A 14,475-nucleotide genomic window follows, 5' to 3' on the forward strand; every position below is an offset into this window, starting at 1 on the left:
ATAATTTCCAAATACAGTACCAACTCATGCTTATTGCTGCAATGTTCACATTAAACAGTATACTGCAATCACTAATTTTCTCTTGGTTCATAAAACACCTTGGATAATAAAATGTACATAGGTGCAGAAATTAAATATATCCCAGAGTTACATAGCAGACGAGCCACATGGGGATTTTACTCGTGTGCTTAAATGAAATTGCATAGGTTTCATTAAAAAACTTATGGTGTAATATGTAGTTTTGTTAACACATCCTTGTCCTTGATTAGTTTGTGCTGTAAAACAATCTATGATGCCCATAATCTCTTAATATGCCTATGATGCCCATCTCCTGAAATCCAACCCCCAGTCAATTTTGTGGGAGGTGGGCAGCAATAATAATAGCAGTCTCCTAAAAGTGATGGTGGTTTGGGGTCTGCTCTTGGTTTGTAAGACCGTAATGTCGTACAGTTACCAAAGGCAAATGAACCTCTCCATTAGATCAATGATACCCACAAACACTGCTCTCTCTTCTACCAGCCATACATGTCATTAGTCATAAAACCGCATCACTTGACCTTGATCTATTATCCATTGCCGAGGATATAGTTTGGCAGTTCCTAGATCTGTTGGGAATTTACATGTAGGAATAGTTATTAAATTTGTGGCGAGGTGGTATGAATAATTCCGTCTCGCATATGTTTCACTATTGTTTGAATTGCTCTGTTAATTTCAAAAGGGTGTAAGTCAGAACAGTGATGGTGTTGTGGTTGCACAATTAAACTGGTAACCGGAAAGGGATTTCACGCCATGGCTAACATTGGTAGTGAATGATATCTGAACCGGTGAAGCCCTTTCAGTTCTTCACCAGCCTGAAATGACTAGTGGGGTGAAGTATGGTTAAACATGGAATATCTTATCTCCACCAGGGCAACACTTTTCTATGCCCTGCAGAGAGAGATTGTTGCATGGCAATCAAAGGCAAAAACACAATAATTCTCAAACATAGAATGAACCACATGTAAGTGAAAAAGCAAGTTTAATGATGGTCATTGGTGACCGGGCTAAGACCCATCAACTCGCTGCATTTTTAAAACCTGGTTTAATTGCAGATATATCCAAAATTAAATCCAGAATCACAGCAGGTACCAGCTTCAGTGCTCTTACATGACATTGATCCCCGGAGCCACCAGTCCCGCTCGTTTTTTGTGACTTTTAAAAGTTCAGCCTTTAATATCCACCTCAGTGGCAATCTGTTGCCACATTTTATTGTGTGCATCATGGTGTGGTGGTGGGGCTGCTTTTTATGAAACCCACGATATGACAGAGCACAGTGGTTGATGTGTGTGGCCCATTAAAATTTTACAGTTTCACCGTCTTGGGTGATGTCTGAGTGTGCTTGTCTGGAAATGCAACCAGAGGACACGGTCAGTGTTGTGCATTCTAATCTAGAGTGGGATCCACTTTTGCTGCGGCTTTTGTTTGCCACTTTGTTATAAAGTCCTGCATATCATATATTGGTCTGTACATGCTTGAAAATTTTAAATAGAAAAAATAAATAAGAAGATATATTTTTACGTGCAGTTTTATTATTTCATTTTTATTCTTTGGCATGACAATTCTCACAATTGAATACAACGTTTTCAGATTTTCTATGGTTGAAGAGAATAACACTTTTACTTCAGGGCTTGTGCTAGACATGCCAACACAATAGCATCTGATTGCTTGCAAAATATGGTGTATCTCACATTTGTTGCTCAATTAAACGCATTTATTTTCATTTTACACAATGTAACTTGGCTATTTTACCCAGTTAGGCATGCATCTTTAAAGCTGTATTATCACCTAAAATAGTGTAATATGTGCTGTGACACAAGCCACTCATTGTAAAATTGCTCCTCACCATGTGACCAGAATAAATTTGGTGCATTTTTAACTCATAAACGTGTGATTTAGACCTGATAGTAAATGCAACATTTTTAGATCACTGGCTGTTGTGCTCATGAATAAAGCATTCTGGTTTTTTCCCATTACTAACATAATCGTTTACATGTAGGTGTAAAGTCGCTTTAAATTAGGTGACGGCTAAGTGACTTTCACGCAATACAAGACTTCCATTCCTTCGTGCTGCTGTTAATATCATCCAAGTGTGAACCAGGTTTTGTAACAATTCCCAGGCAATATCTGTTCAGAGTTCTAATAGGTGTCACATGTCACCCATCACTTACTTCATTGAGCACATGGGAATTGGGAAAATTGAAGTGGCTGCAAGCACATGGTTGTACCTGCACCTGATTGAATGTTGTCTGCAAGCGGGGACATGTTTAATTAAAATTGCACACTAACTTGCATAATTGTTTGAAACAGTTTTTTTAATCTTCAATGTCACGAGTAAAGATTTCCTGCATTTCATGTAAGCATTGTGGGTTGCTTTATACGACACGTTCCTAAATATTTGAATCATGAGGGGTATAATTTATCACTAATCATGTGTTATAATTGATTTTTTTTGTAAACCTTGCATGTTATTGGTTGATGTGAGCCCTGAACCCACTTGAGCAGTGATGGGCAACCTAGACTAGTTAGTGGGCTAAATTAATCAACTCTTGAATCAAATTATAATTACAAACGGTGACAGTGTGTGTAATTTGTGAAAAGGTGGGCAAAGTCTTGCATTCCTGATAAATAATTTTAAGAGTTGTCATTGGCGATATAAATCAAATCTGAGATTGAAGCATGGATGGCACAGAGAAAATGTAATCTAAACAGAAGAGAAAATAAATGTTTTTAGTCCCGTCTGGCTCGGCAGACTTCAGTTTGCAGAGGCTGCAGATGAAAACTCCATTCTGCCGTCCTAAGTTGAGTGCATTTCACACACACAGCACTACCTAATTTTGCTTTTGTTGTCTCGCAGGTCAAGATTTGTGAGATGCAAATGCGTGGGACCCCGCGAGATCTGCTGCCCGGTGACCCCACCTGTAGCCCAGGCCCTGTGGTTCTGTCCGAAGCCACGGTACAGCTGGTTCGAGTGCTGCACCGTACAGACCGCTGGACCCACTCCATCAATCGGCATCTTACAGAGCGCTTGCAGCGTGTGCGGCCCTGCCTTGCAGCTACCACCTCCAGGTTTGTGTTGCTGCCGCCTGCAACGCTAGTTCTGTTGAAATCTCAGAGGAAATGGTCTTTAAAATTTTGAAACGAGAATATTGTAAATTGTTTTATAACGGTGCTGAATGATACATTGTTTTTGGTTGAAATGTTAGGCATGTTCTGAGATTCATTTGATAATGCGTGTCTAGGCTCTTCCAATTCTGTATGGGCGTTAGGGGGTAATAAGCAGAGGTGGGACAAAGTCATTGTTATGCAAGTCCAAGTCGAGTCGCAAGTCATCAAATTCATGACTCGAGTCTGACTCGAGTCCAAGTCACATGACTCGAGTCCACATCTCATAGGTGGGACAAAGTCATTGTTATGCAAGTCCAAGTCGAGTCGCAATTCATCAAATTCATGACTCGAGTCTGACTCGAGTCCAAGTCACATGACTCGAGTCTGACTCGAGTCCAAGTCACATGACTCGAGTCCACACCTCTGGTAATAAGTCCAAGAGTAGAATAGTCGGTATCTCGGTTTTAGCATATTATTAAACGATCACCCATATTGCCAGCTCCATAGGTGGCTCTGTTATGAAAGGATTTGCTGGTTTGGCAAAATAATTCACGTTGATTGTAGAAATGCAATACCGTTTTGATCCATCAAATGTTTATATAAAATAGTATTTCAAACTGTGTATTGTAAGGGAGGGAGGTATCCAGATGGCAAATGCATATTTAATGTGTAAACAGGGAGTAGGGGAGTTGTATATTTTTTTTATATATAGGCTTGAGGTATCATAGGGACTTTATAAATTTATGTTGTATTTACAAAGAGGAAAATAAATATACACAGATGTACAGTAGAAGGTAAATGTTGGTGTGCAAGGGAATAATTGAGGAAGAGAAGTTCATATATTGAAGCCAAACGGAGGAAGTCAGCAGTGCATGCTCGCAGAGAAAAAGGGTTCAAGCATGGGTGGCATTTGATGAAAAAGCAGCCAAGCATGAACGAGGAGTTTATTGGATTTTATTTATTTATAAAGGAAAGACATGCTCGCGTTATTCTTGCAAACCTAGATTTCGTTCATTTTCTAAATGACATCCTACAATGAAAAAATCCAGTTCCAATGTTACATTTTATTATCTTTTTTTTTTTACTGAAACCTAATCCCTGCAGGGTTTGCAAATCTCGATCGGGCCGCACCCTCCCAAGGTCTGACTCGCAGTGCCGAGAAGATGTTGAGGAAGGTGCCGAACTGGAACAGGACGTGCTGGGGAAGGAGACCGAGTCGTCTGATGAACAGCAACAGCAGCAGCATCCCAACCGCCAATGCCGCTCCGGCCCCGGAGAGCTCTCGGATGAGCAGCTTCGCACGCTGTGTGTGGAAGTGTGGCCCGTGCTCGCTGTGATGGGTGGTGTGGACTGTGGCCTGCGCCTCGGTGGCCGCTGCGTGCACAAGCTGACGGGACGTCATGCCACGCTGCTGGGTGTTCTCAAAGAAGGCAGTGCCTCTGCCAAGGTTCAGTGGGAGGATGCGGAGGTCACAATCAGGTACTAGTTATGTTTAAGTCCTTTGGTGGATTTTTTTTTGTAGATGACTTTTTTTGTTCTAAAAGAGTATTTTATTTTATGTATCCACTTTGATTTTTTAATGTTTGTGCTTAATGGAAGTGGAACATTGGTATCATTTCAATTTTTTTTTTTCATAAATGGTTTGTTACGTAATGCATACAGACTCTGCCATCAGCCTAATCTAAATATTTGTGTTTCCCTTTTGTTAAATTTTAAGTGCTACTTGGGCGTTGCCTTGAAATATTAAAACACTATTGCTAATGCAATTTAAAATGAGAAGCTCCTATCTAATAACAGTGCTTTCCTAGACAGCATGTTAAACATGTTTTCCATTGTTTCAAATGCCAAGCAACCAAGCATTTTGGGTTTGGATTATTTAAATATGATTTAGGCAAAGTTCAACCTTTGTGCTGTGATAGCTCTTCTGACAAGACATTCCAATCATTCAGTTTAAGCGTTTAATGTGTAATGTTAGCAATGCCAGTCTTTGAGTATTATGAGTTCATGACACACTTTGATTCATTACGTGCATTGGTGTGCAATGAGCTGCGTAGTTACATAATTCATACTCTGTAGTACGTGGCATTTCCTATTGTGTCCACTTATGTTTCTCCCCACTGTAACTGCTCTGTTATTTCGCAGCTTGTAAGCTGTTTGATGACTTTCTTATTAGCTTTAAAAATCACCGAAATTGCATTTCCATTCTTCCTCTCCGCCATAATGCATGCATAGCATTTTTATTGCATTAATGCGCATTCAGTGTTACTACATTATGCTGAACTGATCTTTACAATCAAATCAAGCGTCCCATTGTTGTTGCAGTCTTCTTGTCTTCCTTGATTTATTAATGCAAAAAAATTTGCTTTGTGCATTGTTTCATCTTGCTTTTGTGCCGCTTTGTCTATCACAGTGTAGTTTCTGTTCTTCCTTTTTCTTTCCCTGTCTGTCCCGTCTTCACCCTTGGTATCAATGTGCTGACACGCACGTGGCTAAAGTGTGCTGAATTCTTGGTCACCCAGCGACACTCCTCTGGCCAATCTGGAGCCCTGCGAGCCGGTTCCTTTTGATGCCGGCCGCTTGCACGGTGTGTCTGCATCCACGCTACTGGACCTCACGCACCTCACAGGAATCCAAGAGGACTTGGGTCTTTCTGGCGGGAAAAGTGTAAAGGGCTCCTCAGGCGGTGGAAGAAGGTCCGATCGGAGGCCACCTCCCCGTAAGCAGGAATCCCAGGAGAAAGCTGAGCTCGATCAAACATTGGACGAGGAGCCAACGCAAACCTTGGTTGAAGATGGGGGAGAGAGTGCGGAAGTGAAAGCTGCAGACCTGCAAACTGATGGACAGCAGTTGGCCACCTCGGAAGCCACCAACGTACCAATGGTCAAATCTCCAGAAGCTGCTGCCATTAGTACATTTGAAGTACATAAAAAGAAATGTCATGATTCATGCAAGAGTCATGAGGCTGAGATTCGTGCCGTGCAGATTTCTTTTCTGTGCCTGGGTGCAATGAAAGCATTGAGTGTCCTGCTAAGCTGTGGTCGGTACGCAGAGCTGCTGCTTGTTCCCAAGGCATGCCCAGATGGAGGGAACCACAATGCAGACCGTGGTGGTATGAGCCCCTCGGGAGGCCAGTCTGGGCACGAAGAGACTGAGCTGAGGGCTTCCCTGCAGGCGTTGATGCGCAGTGTGGTGCGTCGTGCCGTGTCGCGATCCCCAATCAAGTGGGCCATCTCACTGGGTGAGATGGAGCGTGCTCAGTCTGTAATCCACAAGCTGGCAGTCCGAGGATTGTTGGAGGAGCGCTTGGGTTTCCGCAACAGACAAGGTGAAGTATTTATATATTAAAGAGCTTTATAATTGAACTAATTAGTTATTTTCCTACTTATTTTGGGGAAATTCCGAAGACCATCTTGGGCAAAAATGCTAAAGAATGATATTTGTAATCGTTTTGCTAATGTGTGTGTGTGTATATTATCTAGATCAGAAACTTCATCATTAATTAGCTCTGTTCAACCCAGTGCTGGATGAAGGTCTCCCCAAGTAAACTGCCATCCTTCATGGTACCACAATGTAACAATCCACGTGGTACCTGCACACAAGCCCATCTCGTCGCTTCATCTCTGCAGTGTATTTCCTATTGGGTGCTTTCCATAATTTTGGCTGCCATTCAGTAGGTATTCTTACCCATTGGCCATTCCTTGTATTGATGTGTCCTGCCCAAGTCCACTTACTATTCATATTGGCTTATAAATATGCACATTGACGAGACAGAAGTGTGAACACATGGATCGGCCAATATAGACAAGTGAGTGACATTGTTAAGAAAAGTGAGTGAGGTCGAAGCTAACCCCACAGAGTGACAGTCAAAGGAGGAGGGGACATGCCCAGGTGTGTCCACTTTGGAGATTTGAGCTATTAAATATTCTCATGTGCAGGAGCTATAGGTGTATCGTTGCATCTGAAAATGATGTGGAACCAGCTTGGGGAGGCTTTCATCCAGCAATAAACAGTATAATGCAGAAGATTATGATATCTGATATTGGCAGTCGAGACCAGAATGGTCCCCTTTCTACTCTCTAGGAGTTTTTAGTCCTGAAATGCATTCAACCCGAAACAATCGTACGCTCTCATTAATTGTAGGAAATGCAATATTCAGCTTCGAGCAATGTTACATATATCAAAACATGGAATTTTTAAACATGTTTATACATTGTTTATAAGCATATTTGCTCGTGTTCGTGCAGGATTGTTACTACTAAAGACATAATATATTGACAGCACCAGAGACAAGAACACTTCACCAATAGGCTACCCTTCAAACCATCTTTATTTTTTTATTGTGATGGCTTCCTTAACCCTATGCCTTTTTGTATTAACCATGCTTGCTTTTCTTTGTATAGAGTTTAATGCAGAAGATGGTGGTTCGGCTCCCATGACTGGACAGACGCCAGTCACCACCAGCCCATCCAGCTCCAGCACCACATCCCTCATGAGCAGCTCTCTGGAGGACACCACGACCGCCACCACGCCCGTCACGGACACCGAAGCTGCTCTCATTCCTGAATTGCCAGGACCAAACATGATGCAGCATGCTAGGTGAGCACGTCACCGATGAAGACAAATTCCGCACACGTGTGGATTCTGTCACGGTTTCCATGATGTGTTTTGTCCTGAAGTTGTATTAAACTATCCGATATTAATGGTAGTGCTCATGCAAGGCGTGCAGGTAGTGGTATGTCCGTTAGCTGCGATCAGACAAGGGGGTCTTGGATAATGGGTCCACGTGGGACGGTGCGCATCACTTCTGATGCTGTGGCGGGTCCTTTTGGTGCGAATTTATCTTCCATTTTTGGAAAATTCCATAATGAATTTGGCCTATTTTGGTTTTCTCTTTTGTTCCTATGAGCAGCACATTTTTGTGGTTCAAATGTTCATATTGGCTCCACTTCCTGAGAAAAATTGTCTTCCCCCATGACGGACGGAGCAACCGCATAAATGCTTTTAACTGCATTTGTAAAACGTTAAAACATTTGATCAATATTAGCAAATGCGGCGGCTGAATAATTTTCCCCGTTCAAATGTGTCGTGTATCAATAATGTGAGCAGTTCTGATGTCATTGCCCACCTTTAAATTTCACCAACTTCTGCTTTTCAACAGGAATGCAGCGTTCCAGAGCTACCAGCTGCCCCTTGGTCCTCCGCACCCGGCCCGGCGTGCACAGACACCGCCACCTCTCTCGCCTGCAACGGCCAGCTCCCAGCCAACGTCCCCGTCCGAGGAGACCTACCGCCGGCAGAGCCTTACGACCTCTGAGCCGCAGCACAACCGCCAGCCTACAAGGACAGGTGAGAGCTCCCCCACTCGCATAGGTTCTGAAATAAACATAATCATGGGCTTCACTGTATTTTCTTCCTCTCTGACTTCACGTGCCGTTGGTATAAAAGCTTGCTTGGGAAATTGTGATCACACAAATCTGATAGTTTTATGACTTATTTATGACCCAACTTTGCAATGGTTTGTGAATTACCGCTTAAGTATAAACATGTTTATGTTTATACGTGGCGTTTTCCATGGCTGGGAAAATGGTATTATCTTTGTACTTGTTTTGCATAGCAGAGTTAAATTTGTTTGTGTGTGTGTGTTTTGTGTACCTCTTTGGCATGTATGTGCAGTGGTGTATCTTGACAATTATAAGTACCTTCTTTAAAATTACATGGAAGGTTTTCATCTTAGTTGTAAAATAGCTCCTGATCAACTCAAAGCTATTAAACACATTCTGAGATGTCAATAACACTTTTCTAAAAGAGAAAAAGGCAGTGTTTTAGGAAATGGTCCTTCATGTCTGAGAGATGAAGAATGACTATTTCCAGAAACATCAACTATTATACGCATTTTTTGTTGTTTATTTTCCTTTTAAGGGCAGTGTTTTTGATACGTGAGATAAACTATAGTTCATTTAAAAGCCTCTATCTGTATGTCCTAATATAAAATAATAGTGTATTAGGTAAATCGTAAATAAGTAATATGCGTGAAATGTTATTGCTCATACTGGTACCATGAATTCTCAATTGGATAAACATTGTCATTTGGATGAGTGAATGCCATCCAATATTGAATACTGCTCTTCTCTTATCAGCATCATCAGACCCCAGCAGCCGGCAGTCTTGCTCCCCTCCCCCACCACCAGTTGCCGTGCCACTGCTGGAGATGGGATTCCCACTGCGCCATATTCAGCGAGCCATGGAGGCCACAGGTAAGGGTATCATTTATATATTTTTTTTAATTATTTGGCTGCTATAAATTTCCACGTGATATACCATTTCGTTGAGCTATCATTTGTGGCCAGATCGCTTCTGAAAAGTCAGATAAATAGCTCAGTGGCATCTACCTGGTAAAAGAAAAATAGTTTAGTTTTATTTGTATGTTTTTTGTGATTTTCTTCTCTTATACTTTGCACTCCTATCGTATTTTGGTATTCTTGTTGTAACGTTCTGCCCCACCCCTACTGCACATCTATGAAAAGAGATTTTTAGCTAATCGTATTCCTCCAATATAAATACATATTCAGATTCTAATTATACAAACCCAGAGTAATGGTTGTCTGATATAAATCTATGTGCTCAACCTGTTTGTGACCTCGGGGTTCTAAGTTTAGTGTTGTCTTCTCAGGCCACCATCTGATTTATCAGTCGCAAATCTGAAGCTTAAATTTCACTACATCTAGTTTGCATCATTACCTTGATTGCCAAAATGTATGCAAAAGTCTTGCTCGGGGTTATCTTTGGAATTATGTATAGCTCTGTTAAACTGACCATTCTCTATTTCCATTAATGAAATTATCTATTTTGATTTAAAGCTTTCGTGACTGCAGGGATTCATATTTTTGGTTCTTTTGGTAAAGTTTCCCTTCTACATGACTTTACTGAAAGAACCAAGAATAGAAATGATCTATGTCAATGCGTTATTGCATTTTCTGAAACCATGCACAAATAAAAGTTATGCTCGGTCATCTGTGATTTCTCCCAATGTGTTGTGTGGTAAACTTTATTCATTTGACTTATATTCCTCATTCAGTTGTCTAATTACGACCACATCAGTAGTTTATGAACCTTGACTATTTAAATACAGAAAAAAATATGTTTCTGCCGTCTAGATGTTGGATTTTAACTTTAGTTAATTTAACCAGTAGTTATATCCAACATTCCACCATATATATTCCTGATTTCAGCATCTTAAGATTGAATGTTGATGTCAATAAGTATTTCTTGTGAACTAAAGTTATTCCGTGTTACACATATGCTGCAATAAAGCTGGGATTCATGGCGAAGAAGTTCTGCAACCCGCAACTACGATTTTTTTTGCAATACCAATTCCAGAGATGGTGTGAAGCCATGCCAGCTCTCGTATCGCTTGCCTGGCTGCATTCCTTTTAAAAATCAATCAATGTTCTGCTTATCACAATTTGCATACTTCCAGAGTAATCTCTTTCCACAGTAATCTCTTTTCAGAGCAAGAGAATCTCAAAGTTTGAAAAATGACATGACATTATTAAATGTTCTATTTGCACGTAAAGTATTATGTATCTGCCGGCCCCCGCAAATGACAGGATCCGATGATGAGAAGATGATTAAAGGATGATATGCAAAAAAACGAGATTTCGTCTTTTGTTTTTGTATTTTTATGCACCAGTGAGGTTTTTTTTATGCCCTTGTAAAAATGTCGGTGCAGGCACCCGAGGAGATGCAGACACACAGAATGTTACCCTGCTGGCCACGTGGATGCTTGAGCACCCATATATGGAGGACGAGGAGACCACCTCGGCTGCATCGTTGCCTAGTCCTGGCACGGCGGGGGCATCTGGGGGTCCGGGCTTGTCTGGGGCGGCCTCAACTGCTGCCACAAACCCCAAAATGGCAGAGCGCAACACGACTCAAGGCATGTCCACCAGTGAGACCGCCGAGCTCGAGGAGGGCTTCAGTGAGAGGTCAGCGTGTGCCTTGTTGTGACCCAATTTTATGAGATTGTTTTAATACACCGTTCTTTTAGATGTCAACCGACGGCCAATGTGAATTGCTTTTTGCATTGGTCAGCATATGACCATGCACTTGAGTGGTGAATTTGTATTGTACGTTTTTCTTGTTTTATAATGAAAATGTTTGTTACCAACTTGGACTATATTGTTTTGTTGGATGTGGGGAGTTGGTTTGTAGGATTTATACAAGGACTTTTCTTTGAGATTCATATTTTACTGATCTTCCTTTACCACGGTTTCTACTTGAAAAGGAATGAGCAGCAGCAAATAAAGAGTATAGTCTGCGTGTATAATTCTGATTATACACAGATGACCGTGAAGAAATATTTACGGCTTTTGACAGCAATGCTTTGCTCTGCTGTGCAGTCCGTTCGACCAGGTGGAGAGAGGCAGCATGCTGGGTATTCCTCTGACACGGGTCAGGCCTCCTCCAGCACGCAGACACCGGCTCAACCTGGCTGCGCGCACTCTGCTCGCACGTGCGGGTATGGCTGGAGTCATTTTTTTTTTCTGCACTCATTGGCTGGATGTCCGAAAAAATGTAGGGTATGCAGATTGGACATGTATGTAAATTTTTTATTATAAGATGACAGCACGTTGGGACTAGATGTCTCTTTGGTCCAAGGTAAAAATAAAAAAAATGCCAATCCAATTTATGAAGCAAAAAATCTCAAATGTGAACATGCACAAAGATATAAAACTAGATAGATCCCCTTAGTTAAAAATTATTCAAATTAAAGTGGGCATTCACCTGCAGCAATAGCCAATGTGGAGCATATAATTTCCCCACCTTTGACTGGTTGAAATTGTTACTGTTGCATACAAATGCCTTTGTCTTTCATTATGCAGGCTGCAGGCTTTTGAAGTTTGAATTATTTTATAGTTGCAAGAGTTTTTTAAATAGTAATGTGTTAGTTTAAATCTCATATATTTACTTACACGCATGTAAGCTGCCTTTATCTTTTGAAGAAAACAAATAATAGCTTTTATACACCATATTGAGAGATGTTTGGCCACGGGTTCTTTGCGCTGGTTACGAGCGAACTAATGTCTGCAGCAGGCATTTACCGCTCGGCGCGAGGTGAGACTGTGAGTGGCAGCGGCACCGGCGGTGGCAGCAGCGCAGCAAACAGCGGTGCACCTGCACGTGAGGGCGTGACGGCCCCGCAGCGAGGTGACCAAGGCTCGCTCTACGACATGAGCCTGGATGAGGAGCTGGACCTAAGCCTTGATGAGGAAGCAATGGAGGAGATGTTTGGTCAGGATCTGGCCAGTGAGAGCGAGCTGCTGGGGATGTGGTTCCCGGAGGTACTGGATTGGCCGACTTGGGTGTGTGCTTGCAGCGCTTGCTGCCTTTTTTGCTTCTCTTTAACACCACTCACATTTAATCTTGATTTGAAGCTTTCGTAACTGCAGGAATAAATACTCTTTGGTTCTTTCGGTAAAGTCACGTAGGTAGAAAAAGAATAGATCACGACGTTTCGATCACAACACAAGCAATCGTCATCAGGTGGGACAACCACAAGCAAGGAAAAACTGCTGAAGTAGGCCACTCACGTTTGTTTGCAAATTTAATATGTTTTACTCCAGTTCAAATAGAATAGTTACTGAAGTTAATGTGCAGATACACCTTTGTTGTATTTTAATTAATTACATTTGCACATTAAATGAAAAATACAGATCTGCATTTGTAGATTAATAATACTCCCCAATTTTTTTTTTTCCCAAAAACAAAAGCAGCTTCAAAAGCTTTTATTCCAATATAAAGTGAAACTCCTCTTGTCTGTCGTAATATGGAGGGATCGGGCAATACACAAGTAAACTCATGAATTTAAAGTTGGCCATGAATAATTCAAGCTGCTGAAAAATTACTCAATATTAACTACCCCACATTTAGTTAATGGTACCTTTTAACAGTTGTATTTGTAACAACATTTATTGGACTTCAATCAACTGCCATTCTTCACTTAGTGCATCAGAGACCCTGACATCATGAAATCTCCACTGCTGAAATATTGGTGTGATTTCACACCAGAAAATGTGGACTTATTTTTGGCTGTAGAAAGCCATGATTTCTCTAGATATTATAATTTCGCCTAAATTCCAACATAGACAATATATAATGAGACATCCTCCCATAATTATTTTTTTAACATAACAGCTAAAGAATGGTGGCAATTGACCTGGTTTTTAAAATAAAAACTGTATATTAGTTCCTTTGTGTTTAATTACCCTCTTTACATAGCAATTGCTTCGTTTTAGAGGCCATTATGAAGTGTAATTTGCTGTAGACCCTAAACCCATTCTACAGCAGGAGCAAACACCACTGCAACGAAGACGCTTTAATTGTGGCTGGAAATTATGTATTGTATGTTGGAGATGCACAGATAAAAATGTAGCCATGGATCGTTTGACCCCTACAGATAATAGAATTTGTGGCTAAAAGGATGATAGATGAGGTTAACATGCCGATACTGTTGCCCCCTCTCTAACCAACCACATTACCATGTCAGAATATGAATGAGAGATGGTTTTTAATTGGAATACTGTAAAATAGTATAAAGCATTGCAGCAGGGTTTTCGAGTAAACACTTAAAAAATCTGTCCTGTAAATGTTTTTATGAATTAATGTACAACGTTAATATGCTCATTGCACTGAGCACTAACCACAAAGGTAATTTGAAGAGCATGCTGGTGTCGGTTTTCGGGTGTTCTGGTGACAATCAACATACTGACCCCCCCACTTCCCATGGCTTCTGGCAAAACTTCCTTTCTTGTAGTGAGATTGTAAGGTCAACTTCACAGCTATGGCAGTATATTCCATGGATAGCAAACCTAGTCTGAATCGTAGATAATGAGAATTTTTTATAGATGTTAACGATCATATGGGAAGATTATATTACGTAATTTTATTAACAACAGAAAGTATTGTTTTGGTAGTCTGGAAGATTTTGTAAAAAAAAATGTAGTGACTATTGCAAAATTATTGAAAAGGTAGCTTCCATTGATATTAATTTTAAAATGACCACACCACTGCAGATTTAACTTTGTTAATAAAAATTCAAAGGAACCTGCCTTTCCGATAACGCATGAATATAGACTCGTGTCTACTAACAATGTTATGATATTAGGTGAATGGCAAATGTTTATGCATGGCTAAAATATAATTGTGTTTGCATACAATTGACGAATGTCAGTACAAAATATGATAATAGGTTTTCCCCTTTTTCTGGCAACAAAACAGGTGTGTTAAGATGTTTAAACACCACACTGAAACATTTTACAAGGAATCATGTCT

At 40.9% G+C, this 14,475-nt stretch overlaps 1 protein-coding gene across 13 annotated transcripts in view; it reads left to right on the plus strand.

The window, feature by feature from the left end:
• HERC1 (HECT and RLD domain containing E3 ubiquitin protein ligase family member 1) overlaps positions 1-14,475 on the plus strand; it is a 127,002-nt gene that overhangs the window by 70,799 nt on the left and 41,728 nt on the right. For 10 of the 13 annotated variants that reach the window (XM_078884591.1, XM_078884586.1, XM_078884649.1 and 7 more), the window contains 9 exons: positions 2,894-3,105; positions 4,249-4,623; positions 5,640-6,469; positions 7,545-7,740; positions 8,303-8,490; positions 9,282-9,398; positions 10,874-11,129; positions 11,544-11,662; positions 12,235-12,506. In XM_078884591.1, coding sequence (XP_078740717.1) covers positions 2,894-3,105; positions 4,249-4,623; positions 5,640-6,469; positions 7,545-7,740; positions 8,303-8,490; positions 9,282-9,398; positions 10,874-11,129; positions 11,544-11,662; positions 12,235-12,506 — 2,565 coding nt within the window. The remainder of the gene's footprint in view (positions 1-2,893; positions 3,106-4,248; positions 4,624-5,639; positions 6,470-7,544; positions 7,741-8,302; positions 8,491-9,281; positions 9,399-10,873; positions 11,130-11,543; positions 11,663-12,234; positions 12,507-14,475) is intronic. The other 3 variants (XM_078884631.1, XM_078884619.1, XM_078884642.1) reach the window with 3 other exon arrangements.

This window comes from Lampetra fluviatilis, chromosome 3, assembly GCF_964198595.1.
Source record: "Lampetra fluviatilis chromosome 3, kcLamFluv1.1, whole genome shotgun sequence".
In the NCBI taxonomy this organism is placed as follows: domain Eukaryota; kingdom Metazoa; phylum Chordata; class Hyperoartia; order Petromyzontiformes; family Petromyzontidae; genus Lampetra; species Lampetra fluviatilis.